This window comes from Netta rufina (assembly GCF_964035555.1).
Source record: "Netta rufina genome assembly, chromosome: 5".
Classification (NCBI taxonomy): domain Eukaryota; kingdom Metazoa; phylum Chordata; class Aves; order Anseriformes; family Anatidae; genus Netta; species Netta rufina.
The window spans coordinates 45,820,798-45,832,904 of record NC_140128.1 but is presented as its reverse complement, the minus strand read 5'-3'; the positions used below and the strand labels follow the sequence as shown (position 1 = coordinate 45,832,904).

General features: G+C 52.9%; 1 protein-coding gene across 1 annotated transcript in view; it reads right to left on the bottom strand.

The window, feature by feature from the left end:
• Positions 1–1,777: 1,777 nt before the first annotated feature.
• MYRF (myelin regulatory factor) overlaps positions 1,778–12,107 on the bottom strand; it is a gene marked incomplete at both ends in the record, with an annotated part of 57,842 nt that continues 47,512 nt past the window's right edge. Inside the window, 15 exons of the mRNA XM_084288469.1 lie at positions 1,778–1,864; positions 2,246–2,320; positions 2,751–2,853; positions 3,005–3,079; positions 3,421–3,508; positions 4,059–4,147; positions 4,247–4,352; positions 5,100–5,261; positions 5,476–5,561; positions 8,309–8,377; positions 8,542–8,630; positions 8,950–9,022; positions 9,540–9,700; positions 11,045–11,154; positions 11,619–11,727. Coding sequence (XP_084144595.1) covers positions 1,778–1,864; positions 2,246–2,320; positions 2,751–2,853; positions 3,005–3,079; positions 3,421–3,508; positions 4,059–4,147; positions 4,247–4,352; positions 5,100–5,261; positions 5,476–5,561; positions 8,309–8,377; positions 8,542–8,630; positions 8,950–9,022; positions 9,540–9,700; positions 11,045–11,154; positions 11,619–11,727 — 1,482 coding nt within the window. The remainder of the gene's footprint in view (positions 1,865–2,245; positions 2,321–2,750; positions 2,854–3,004; positions 3,080–3,420; positions 3,509–4,058; positions 4,148–4,246; positions 4,353–5,099; positions 5,262–5,475; positions 5,562–8,308; positions 8,378–8,541; positions 8,631–8,949; positions 9,023–9,539; positions 9,701–11,044; positions 11,155–11,618; positions 11,728–12,107) is intronic.

Sequence of the window (12,107 nt, the reverse complement as noted above, 5' to 3'; positions counted from 1 at the left end):
ATCTATCGGCTAAAACGTCTTTGCAGCTTCTTTCTCCGGCACAGCCGAGCCAGCTGGTGGTGGCAGAGGGACTGCTGCATCCATCTCCACTGACAGGAACAAAATGCAGCAGCCGGAGCCTGATGCACTTTCCCAAAACCAGTTTGGTTTGAGCCGCCTGTGTCCAGCGACGGGGCCGCAAGGGGCAAGGTTGCTCTTCTCTGAAGCCAGCTTTAGAGTTTCCTTCAGGACTGGAGAGTGGTGTTTCCCCCTCACTGCCCTTCCACAGCAGTGGCTGCTGCTTCCTTGGAAAAACGAGTCACAGCTGTATGGTGGCTCAGCCTCCAGGAGTGCAGAGGGCTCCTTCTTCAGCGAGAGGGGCTGGGGCAGGACGCGTGAGCGCTGGTCACTCTGACATGTCCCGGCACAGCTGTAGCAGTCAAGCTTTACTGTGGAGCTCAGCAGTGGCCCCCTTTGGTTTCCTATGTGAGACACGACGTAGCTCAACAGGGACAGAATTAAGAGACCCATTTTTATACGGCTTAAAAAAAAAAATAAAATTCAGTAGTTTAGCAAGTTAAGAACTTGTAACAGTAAAAATACCCAAAGTACACTCAACATCACTGCTTTCTGAGAACGGTGACAGCGAGGACCCACAGTCACTGCTGTTGTCTCCTCCTTTGTGGGAGAAAATCAGCCTCTTTTTGCCAGTGCCTGGCAGAGATCTGTTAGCCTGGTGGTGCAGTGAGACCAGGCCATGCAGCCCCAGTGACCCAGCCTGGCTCTGCAGGGTGAGCTGGGTGTTGCCAGTGGTCATTCTCAGCACGTCTGGGTGGAGCGGCTGCATTGACTCAAGAGACCACTGGGCAGCTCCACATGCACTGCAAGAGGCCACGCGCTGCTGGCAAATGAAGGAAACGGGTTCCCACGACACTTAACACAGGTGGCTTGGGGTTAATTTTTCTCCCATGGGTTGATGGCAAGCATCCCCACGCGTGGTTTGGCCTGGGCACAGCCTCAGCAGCATCTTCAGTGGGGTTCTTAGGTTTATCCATCCAGACCTGGATACGGTGACGGAGCACAGCGAGGAGAGGGGGACAGGGAGGGCAAACGTGGAAGCTGCACCTTCTCTTGCTGTCCGCAGAGAATGGTCTGTTCAGGGGTCCTGGGGTCTCCAGGGGTCTGTGGAGGGGGGCTGCAGGGGATGGCCCTGGGCCAAACTAGAAGGAACAGCAACTCCAGTGTACGACTTCCAGTACGTCCAGGCACAGCCTTCCTTTCCAGGTGAAACTCCAGCGTTTCCCTCTTGGAAAGGGCTCCAGTGTTGAGCAATTCCAGTGTTGCAGAGAGCTGATGTGGCACATCTGGGACCACTGGGCCAGTACAGGATGGAGCTCCCATCCGTGCTGCGGGACGTGGCAGATCTGTCCACATTCAGTCCAGTGTAATGCTTTCAAATCCAGTGTCACAGGGGGCAGGAGAAGCGACGGGAGACACAAGCGTCCCCCATAAGGGATGGAGAGGTGTCTGGGGCGTGTGGGGTGGCGGGAGGTGGTGCTGGGTGAATCCAGGAGACACTGCAGGGCTGGTTGTGTTTCTGTGGCTTAGGTCCTATGTTCTGTGTGTGCTGTGCTTCAGTGTCTGCATCGCCAGCCACAGCCAAACCAGCTCCACGCCTGAAGCAGGTGATGGGGGTAAGGTGGGGCTGGGGGCTATTGGAGGAGGGTGTACGGGAGTCTCCCCAGTGTCACCAGTCCCCCTCCTCTCTCCAACCAGAGGGCACTGGTGCTGCCAGGACTCACTCACAGAGCCAGTAAAACTGGAAATAATAGTCAGTGAAAAGGTGTCCCATCTGTTCGGGAGTAGTGCTGCAGTTGGCTCGGCCCTACGTGAGAAAGCAAGAAAAAGAGCTTACAGACAGAGGCAAGATGCATGCTCCAAGGGGGGGGGGGGATTGTGCCTGAACTTTGTGCTGGCACAGACAAAGATCAAAATCTGTTCTAGGCCTGTGTGTGAGCAGCTGGCTCTGTCGCACTGCCCTTCCCCATGTGTGGGTAGGCACTTGTTCCCCCCCCTCCCCGCCCTGAATTACATCCCTCTACTACCTGCGTGGCTTGGAAGGGAACAGCCGTGCTGGAGAGGGCTGTGGAAGGCTCCCCACACAATGTGGGCACGAAACCTGTGCCATGATGGTGCCACATTCCCATCGCTCTCCTTCCACTTAGCCCTGGACAAGAGGAAAGGCAAAGCAGCTGCTGGTACTCACAGGCTGTGCTACTCTGAAGTGGTAGGTGAACTCCCTGAAAGACATCATCACGAGAGGCCAACGGTGCGATGCTTCCTGGGGAAGAAAACAGAAGGGGGGAGATGAGACCCGGGCTGAGCATCCCGGGACGTCCTCCTAGGGCAGACTAGCAAGGAAATGCACAACCCCCCTCTGTCGAGTGACCCTACAGCTGTCTCTGGAGCAGAAGCACCACCTCCAAGATCAGCAATAGAGCTGGATTGAGAGTGGGGCAAGGAGGTACTTAGACATTTTATCCAGCTCCACAGGCATCAGAAGAACTGAGCACTACATGACCAGCTGGTGCAGGGATGTCTGAGGTACATTTACAGCAGGCAGTGCAGAGTACAGCTATCAGAGCACAAAGTCCCTTCAGCAACTCTTGTGCTGCCCTGGCCAGACTGCTGTAGTCCTTTCTGGAGGTATCTGTGTTGTGTTGGGGGTGACGCTTCACAAATGTGGATTCTGTGAGCCCAACCCTCCCTACCTGCGTGTCCGTGGCATTGGTGGAGCTGTCTGTGCTCACGGCATCCTGGCAGGGGTCGCTGGAGACAACATCACAAAGGGAGATGGTCAACGTGGAGGAGGAGCTGGGGAGACAAGATGTGGTGAGACCCTGGAAGGCACCAGCCTCTGCTGTCTCTTACAAGGCTGGGCAACAGACACCACAGTGACATGGCACAGTATCCTGCTGACTTCGAGGGTACAGAAACACTGAAGAAAGCAGCCCTGCCCACTCACTTCATCTCCAGGGTCAGGTTGGTGTTCACTGCTGTGAGCTGGCTGACAGGGATGCGGTAGGTGAAGTTCCCAGTCCTACAGGGAGACAGAAAGTGCATTAGACCTGACCGCAGCATTGCAGCTGGCTGAGAGATGGTTGGGACAGGACCCAAAGTCTCTGTTGGGTTGGGACTTCAGAAGGGAAGGCTTCCCAGGCTAGTTCCCAAGGGAGAACTCATCATCAAATGCAGTCTTCCTGCACTGCAGGTGAAGGAGCAGGGCTGGACCCCAAGCCCCAGCTCCTCTGTCCAAGGAGCGGCAAGGGCTGCCTCTGGGTGATGGTAGGAAAAGGCCCAAAGCTCCAGGAGCTGCCCACCTGCTTCTGGAGCTCCCCACGATGCTACCAACATGCCAGCAGCTATCCCAGCCTTGCTCACCTGCATGCGTTGCTGGCTGTGCAGTACTGGGACTGGATGGCCATGTCGATCTCCAGGATCCGGATGGAGTGCAGCACTGGGCTTGGCCCTGCAGGTGGGAGACGGGCAATGTAGGAACGGCAAAGGGATGGCAGCTGGGGCAGCCTGGGTGAGGAGGGCTGGAAGGGACGCCGGGCACTGAGACTGTCTTTCTGCATCCCCATGCCATCAGAGAGAAGGGTCACCCTGCTGCAACACTGCGCTAACACCACGTCCAGCCATGGAGAGCCACAAGCAGGGCTGCCTTAGGCTCTGCCAGTGGCTGGTCAGCAAACTCCTTTCCCTCTGCTACCAACATGACTGAACCTGTGTGTTTCTTCCTCTAATTTGGAAAAGGCTGAGTGGTGGGGCTATGAAGGCAGTTGCCGTAATGGCAGCCTCAGAAGGGAACCAAGGGACTAACACGACCAGAAAGCGTAGGGCAGCAGGGGGAGGAAGCGCAGAGGTGGAGATTGAACCCGGCTGCACTGGAAGAGCTGAGGATGAACAAGCCACAGCCCAGGGACACAGTGAGGGACCCAGACAACGGAGGATATCCCAAGAGGCTGCCCGGGGGTGCAGTGCTGCTGTGGGGATGGAAGAGGAGAGGGCCCACCTACCATCCGTGCTGGGATCCTCCGTGCGGGGCCACTCGCTCACCGGCTGCTTGATGCTGCGCTGCTGCCGGGCCTGCCCCAGCGGGGAGTTGCTGCGGGAGAGCGAGAGGTTGGAGATGTACTTGGATTTGCCCTGGAGGTGGGTGAAGGGGGAGGAGGGGCTGGCATTGGGGCTGCCGAAGCTCTGAGACCTGTCAGGCGTCTTTGGCCACTTGGTGTAGGAGGTCGCTTTTCCGGTGACGCCCCTGGATTTGGCTTTGATATTTGTCACTGGCAGGAGTGAGGTCTGACTTTGATCTGCGAAGGAAAGGGAGAGAGGTTGCGCTGAGAGGCAGAGGCTGGCAGCATTCCTGCCTCCAAGGCCAGTGCAGAGAGAAGGGCTGTCAGCTCTGGGCTTGTCCTGTCCCAGCGTCTCCTCTGGCATTACACCCCCGTGTGTAACAGCCTGCGTGCCTGGATGGAATGGTGCAAAATCCTCGCAGCACAGGGAAGCTGTGACAGGCTGTGGGAACAAAGAACGGGCACTGCACTGCCCTTGCACAGGGCAGTATTTAAGGCATGACTCCAGGGCTGTTACAGCTCTGCTCTGACTGCCTGAGGTGCTGTTGCTCCTGCAATGGTGATGGAGTAAGAGCTTGCAAAAGCCCTGCTTGTGCAGCCAAGAGGCAGCGCAGCTCCTGGCCTGCCCAAACCCTGCTCAAAGCAAACACAGGCCTGGCATAGCCTCTCCTGGCCAAGCTCCAGAGACCTTCCAGTCCCCACTTACCCTGACAGCATGATCAGGGATGTACAAAACCACACCACACAGGCAGCAAAGGCTGAGCAGCCTGGCAGTCCTGCTTTGCCCCCTGGCTGCATGCTGGAGCAGGTCTCAGCCCCTCCAGGCAGTGAGTGTGGGGGAAACTGGGCACCTTGCAGAGGCTGCGTGTCATTTTCATAAGGTGAAGAGGTAGGTGAGAAACCAGGTGAGGGATCTGAGGTGACACAGTGGTGGGACGGACAGCAGAGAGTTGTCCCAGCACTTCCTGCTGGGCTGGTACTTACCTGTCCTGTTAGTGGCATGAGTAGGGCTGGTCTCAGAGAGGGCGATGGAGGAGACGTTGGTGGGAGAAGCAGAGCAGCACATGGAGAAACAAGGTGGGTTGAAGCACGCTAGCACACTGTGACCGGGGGAACTGCTGAGCAAGTCAGGCACATTTGCTGTGACTGCAGGGCAAAGAGGAGAGACACTTGGAATAAGCCAAGGGAAGGAGCATCACATGCCATCAGCACCCTGTCCATAAAACCACAGCCCCAGGACCTCCCAGCATGCAGACAGCTCCATGCCAGTGAACCCATGGCAAGGAGCTACAGCTGTGACCATCACCCAGCACCACAACCCCTGTGTGTCTGCTGTGCCCCCTGCCATGCTGTGACCTACCATGCTGTGGGGGGGTCTTGCTACTGGCTCCGCCTGACGCAGCTGTGGATCGCACCATCTGCGTTTTATCAAAGTTCTGGCTTGCCCTGAAATGTAGGAAAACACGAGTGAAAACCTCCACTGCAGGGAACCACGGTGTCACTTGTACGGGAAGGGAGAAGCAGCTGTAGCAGTGAGTGGGTCGATGGGACCAGGTACACAGAGCAAGAGCAGGCACAGAGTGCAGTGGTAGTAGACTGGACTCCAGCAGTAGACTGGAGTGCTCTGGGAAAGGAAAGCAAGGCAGGAGAGAGGCACACAAGCCACAAAGACAGCTAGGAGAGCTAGGAAATGTCACAAAAGATGGTGTGGCTGTCCCATGGCACGGACAAGCCTAATCTGGTTCAGAGGACATGAGCAATGCTCCCTTGGTGCTCACTGTGGAAAAGACTACTCAGTGAATGTACTTTCTAATAGTGATCTCTGGGGTGGATTTACATGCCTGGGTCTCAAGATTTGAGATGGTTCCTCACCTTGTGTTTGTTTTTTTTTTTGTTTGTTTGTTTGTTTGTTTAGAAATACACACAATCCCACCTAGATTTGTCCTACTCAATTTCAGGCATTTCACTGAAGCTGAGGAAGCCACAGGCACCTCATGTGGGTGGTGGGGCAAATGTGAGAAGTGAGTAACCACTGCCTGGTGCTGTTTTTCTCCCCTTTTCATTTTGTCTAGGCACCAGCTACTGCCTGTGGAGAGATGGGATAAACACAGCCTCTTGCCTTCACAGACTGCAGCTGCCCACCAGGCAGAGATTCCTACTCAGTTCCTAACAAAAATTAAAGATTTCACCTCTCCAGTCCCTCCTCAGTTCAGTTTTCTCTGTCCCACATTTTGCTTGTCCTGCCTGTCCCCTTAGCACCGATCAAGGTTTATCAAAGATAAATGGAGCCTTTGTTCATTTAGAGAAACCCAAATACCACTGTCACCTGCAAGACTTACCTTATTACATATACTTCTTTTTTCAGTTAAAGGAGACACAATAGTGGTCTCCTGGAGGACATGTGGACACCAGCCTCTGGAGCCAACCTTCATCCCAGCTGAAGATCTACCTCTATCACTCAAGGTCCTCCATTTCCTTTGTCAACACTTTCCATGCCTGGTTTTATCTTGCATCCCATGAGCAACTACTTTTTTAATAGCTTCTTGTGAAACACTGCTGTGTAGTTCTAAAAAGAACAAATTAACACGCCTTCCACTGCTCTTTATGCAGCACTTTGTTCAAAGGGTGCTGATAGACAAATAAGACCTGTTTTCCTTTAAAGTGAAGTATGTTGCTGCAGCCCTGCAGATCACATCAACAAAGATGCTTTACGTGTCTGTTCCTAATTTGTAGCTCAGCCAGCTTTCCTGGTGTTGCAGTAAGATATTTAAGGCCATACCTCTCAAACACGCTTTCTATTTATTTTTCTGAAGATATTGCTTTTCCTGCAGTGGCAAAATATAGGAGTGGAGTTTATAAACCAGTTGGACACTTCAGTAACTTGCCTGTTAGTGAGTCAGACACCAGGAGAACTGAGTCAGTATCTTCCCAAGCATTCCCAGTAGTAATGGCTCATATAAAGAAACAATTAAGTTGTGTTGTGTTTTTTTTTGTTGTTGTTGTTGTTTTTTTTTTATGTCCTTCTTTTGCACACTAAGCTGTCCTATAATTGAGAGTGACCCTTCATAATAAAACTACTCATATATGAAGAGAGGGTAGGAACATTTTTTGGGCTAATTCTTCAGTTTCCATCCTTTTTAAATACTCCCTTCACGTCTTTCATACTGCCCGCTCCTGCTCTACCTGCAGTATGTAACTTCTTTATTTAGCCTTTGATTCACTGCCTCTTCAATCCACTAATCCTAATTTCCCTTTTATATTGCCTGACAGGGTCTATAGTCCTTCCCCCTGGAGCTCCAGCTGCTGAGCTGTATTTGTATCCCTTTCTTTGCCTTCATGTTTTGCCTAAGATTCTTTGTCTTCTGTGGTGTGGATGGAAGAAAAAGAGGAACTGAGAGAAAGGATGCAACAATTAAATAACAGTAGAATGAAAGAGTAACGTACCGTGGGCATAGAGCGACCGGGACCCCGGGACCCCTGTGCCGAAAGAGGGCCAGGAGACAGGCAGTGGGCACAGCAAAAGAGCTACAGGGCAGTGAAGGGAGAAGGGAAGAAAAGGAGGGTTGGTAGAAGTGAGGAAGGGCAGGGGGGAATGAAAGAGGGCATGGAAGATAATGGAAATGGAAGACAAGAAAGGGAAAATTAAAGTGAAAGTAGAAAGAAAATGGGTTGGATGGGAGATGTAACCACAACAAGAGGGAGAGGACAGGGAAAAGAGAGAGAAAAAGAGACTCATTATCTGGTATCGTGAGCTCCCAAAGGAGTGAAGTGTGCTGAAACTGAATGCCCACTCCAGGCTAACCGTGTGCACACTGTGCTGGGGCCATTCCCTCGATACTCTCTGCACATTAAGGACACTGCTTGCAGTCTGTACCCTTGCCTTATGCCCTTGCCTGGTCCAGCCCCACCAGAGGCAGTGGGACTGTGCTGTTTTAATCCATCAGAAGAGGCAACCAAATAACATTCAGACAGGCCATGAGTATGTGACCAGACAAACATCAGGACATTTTTTTTTTCTTCTCTGTTCTCACTTCTTGCTGCAAACAATGTAAGGCTTGGATACATGGACACATTTGGCTGGCTTTACAGCATGGCTCACTGGAACTGTGGTCAGTAACCCCATGGTGGCTGCTCTTTCTGCCTCAGACTGCCCCAGGCACCACATCCTTCCCACAGAGCCCAGAGGTACCTACCCATCGATGTCCACAAGGTCCTCCTCACTGCGCAAGCTCAGCACATAGAGTGTGGACATGGACACCACACTGAAAAGACAGAGAGAGGTACAAGCTGAGGACAGGCATGAGACCACTCCTTGGAAATGAAGCAAACTGTGTTTCCAGCACTGCCTGTTTGATTGGCCCAGCCTAGACCAAGCCAAAGAGCTGGAGAGAGATGGTGAAGCAGCATCCTGGGTATATGGTCTCACCTGAAGGCCATGATGATGACCAGGGCAATGATGGTGCCTTGCAGGAAGCGCTGACTGATGCAGGCCTGCTCCGGGACAACTGATGGTGACTACAAGACAGAAAGCGCAATATCAGCTCAGGACTCTTTATCGCTCTGGTCCTCTCTGCTTCTGAACACGGATCCCACCCATCACATTCCAAACTTTCCTCCTGTTCCCCTGCAAGCCCTGAAACCCCTCAGAGCAGAAGCCAGATAATGCCTTCATTAGGCATGGACGAAAAGGAAAGAGAGATGAGGAAATGGGAGCAGTCCGGGTCTCTCCCTCTGCAGCATGTGCAGGAAAACACTGGAGAACCATGCAGAAGACTGATCCCAAGCAGACCACCTTCCCCTGCACAGCAACACTCGGCTGGGAGCAGTCCCTTACCTTGCTGGCTACTTTGTGGGGCCTCTTTTTGTGGGGCATGCTTCCTGCACGGCTGAACTGGCTTCCTGCTTGGCTGCAAGGAGAAAGGAGGAATCGAGCTGAGCTGTGCAGGGACAGGCCCTGCCACTGCACCTCGAGTGGTTCTCAGGCAAAACCGTGATTCTCTGCCAGGGAAGAAATCTCTTTGTGACATGACAGGCACAAACCCTTGTCACTCAGCCTGCTCTGGGGTGGAGGGGGGTGCTGGTGCATTGGCTCAGAAAGCCTGAATTCTGCCCCAAACCTTCATAAGCTGACATAGGTCAGTATAACAATTTTGGAAACGCAAGAAACTCTTTGCTCTGAGAACGCCAGTCACTAACTCTGGAAAAACATGGTGATGATTTTATAGTGTTTTTTGGGGGGCTAGTCTGAGAGCAGGATTTTGGTATGTGTATGCCACATCCATGAGCTCTCTGAATCTACTGCAGACCAAATAACTTGCCAATGCCCCATCCCTCCTTCCCATCAACTCTTTCCCCAAATGGGCTGCCATTCAGGGCTGCCTGGGCTCAAAGAAGAGATCCGTTTTGGCTCCCTTGCCCTCATACCTGAATGTCCCAGAGCTCACAGTTGATTTCATGCTGTCGAGCCGTTTGAGCTTGGCCAGCTTGTGACTCCATCTCTCTAGCTCATCGATGCGAGTCTCCAGGTTGTCTGTCAGTTTGCACAGCTCCTTCACAGCTCCCACGTTCTCCATAAATATACGCTCCTGCCAGGGAACAGGTCAGAAGTCTGAGTGGCTGGGCACATGGAGGCACTCCTTCTCCCCACTATGGATCCATCCACTCTGACTGCTCTCCTGTGCCCTGTTTCACGGGAAAGCCTAAATAACACCCCCCCAGCACTGGGGGAGTGGAAACGAGACCCACCCAGTAAGGCACACAGCCCCTGGTTGCGAGAACAAGAGTTCTGCTAAAACCCAACCCAAACAATAAGTGTTAGTTCAGGATCCCTGAGAACTGTGTCCTCTGCTGGTGTTACTCCAAGGAGTCCTCAGTCACAAAGGACAGACACAAAGTACTCATCTTCATCAGGAGCCCTTGGTTAAATTAAGTGAGGAATTCTCCCCACTTGCCCTTTCTCTGCCACTTCCCAGCCCTCCAAGTCTGTCTCCTGCTTGCGGTGCAAGCTGTTGGAGCTATTTTGCATCATTATCCAACATCCAGTTGATTCAGATCAATGGAGAGCCCAAATTCAGAAGCTTCTGGAGAGCAGCCTTCCCCTTGCAGCCCCTCTGGTAAAGGCAAGGCTTTCCAGCACAAGCACATCCCTCCAGCACAAGCACAGCTACATCCCACATACTGCTGCTGGCACTGTGGCATCACCCATGCCTCCTATCCACCCTCAGGATCTGCTACTCCATATCCCCGTGCAAAGCTCCCTGAGGCGAGGCAGCACCTCACTGGCATGCTGATACAGCACTGAGCTCAGAGGGTTTTGGACACTGTGGAAAAGCCCATGGTCCTGGCTACTGCTCGCTAGTGATGTAACTGCAGGGATCTAGGCTTCCACAAAGAAAAAACATGGCACTAAGCTCAGTCCTGGCCATTCATCCTCTGGGCACTGAGGATGGACTGATGCAGGAGAAAACTGGCAGCTCTGGGAGAACGTCAGGGATGTGTGCTATAGGAGGCTGTCTCCTCAATGCCCAGAGCAGCAAACAGGCTGCCACAGGTTATGGTGAGGTCAAGTAGCCAGGTGCTCCCGGTTATCTTGACATAACCACCTTATCTTATCTAGAAAGGAGAGATTATGACTAAGAGCCTCCCTACAGGCGGCTGCCAACAAGGAGTCCTTCCCGAGGGAGATGCTGCCAACTTTCACCAACATCAGGCTAGTTCCTCCCTGCAGATGTCTGCTGTCCACCCAGGTCTGCTCCTGACATCTGAAAGATCAGCCAGGTCTGAAACTTGTACAAGTGGTATTGGCTTAGAAAGATTTCCCGGGCACCATTATTTCCTTCTTCCACTTCCAGCTCCGCAACTCCCTTGACCCAGATTCAACAACCTCCCCAGCTTCCCCACCCTTCCTGTCCCTTTGGGCTGCCACTGACCTTGTTTACCACCAGGAAGTTCTCGAGGGTCTTTCCATTGGAAAAGACCAGGTCCCCAGTGTCCTTCACAGCTTCAGGAAGGATCTCCTTTACCTCCTGTGCAATGACACCTGCGTGGAAATGATACAGTGGGTCACAGGGATCTGGACAGCACTCCTGCCACAAATCTTTCTCTTGCCCGTGCGGTTGTTGGCAGGAACCCTCCAAGCTGGGGATAAAACAAAGGCTGTCTTCCCCTTCACCCCAGTCTGGGCAGGGCTGAGCAGAGCTCCTAAAGAGGCCCCATCACCTGGGCATCCCACAGACCACTGAGTCTCAGCTGTGGAAGAAGAGGCTGTTCAGGCAAGGCTGGGTACATGGGAAATGCCTGTGGGAAATGCCACTTTCTCTCCAGCTCACTAAACAAAGAGCTTTATTAGATGCCTATGCTTCAGTTAGTGAGAGCCCCCCCACTCCAGCCCTGTGCCTGGTGGGGCTGCCCCATGAACAAAATTCTACTGTAGGTCGTAGAATATAAGGTCTGCTGCCGCAGATGTAAGCAGGAAAACACAGCAGGGTGACACAAGGCCCGTACCTGTCTCAGAGGTGTTGTCAATGCCCACTGTGGCTGCAAACTCGGGCTTGTAGTTGTAGTGTACTAGTCGCATACGGGAGATCCTCTTTAGCTGCTCTGTGGTGTCCACCTGGCACAAAACAGACATGTGCAACTCCTAAGTGGGGTGTTGCTTCTTAAGATCCCATGACTCTGACCCCAGGCAGCAAAACCCACTACAGTTCGTGTTAATGCTTTTATGACAGGTCCCAAAGGCAAGAGGTACTCCATGAAACAGCCCTGAACCCTACTCAGACCAGCCACGGGGACAAAGAGCATTTGCACTGGGATTAATCTCCAGTTCTCATCATTGGATATGTTCCTTGGGCAGAGAAGCCAGGAGGAAACCGAGCCCCATTGCACAACCAGGCACAGGGCAGAGGCAGTTTTCATAAATATGAGACACAACTGCACCAAGCTTTCCTGTACAGGGACATCCAGCTGAGAGGACTTCAGAGCAGAGCTGAGCCT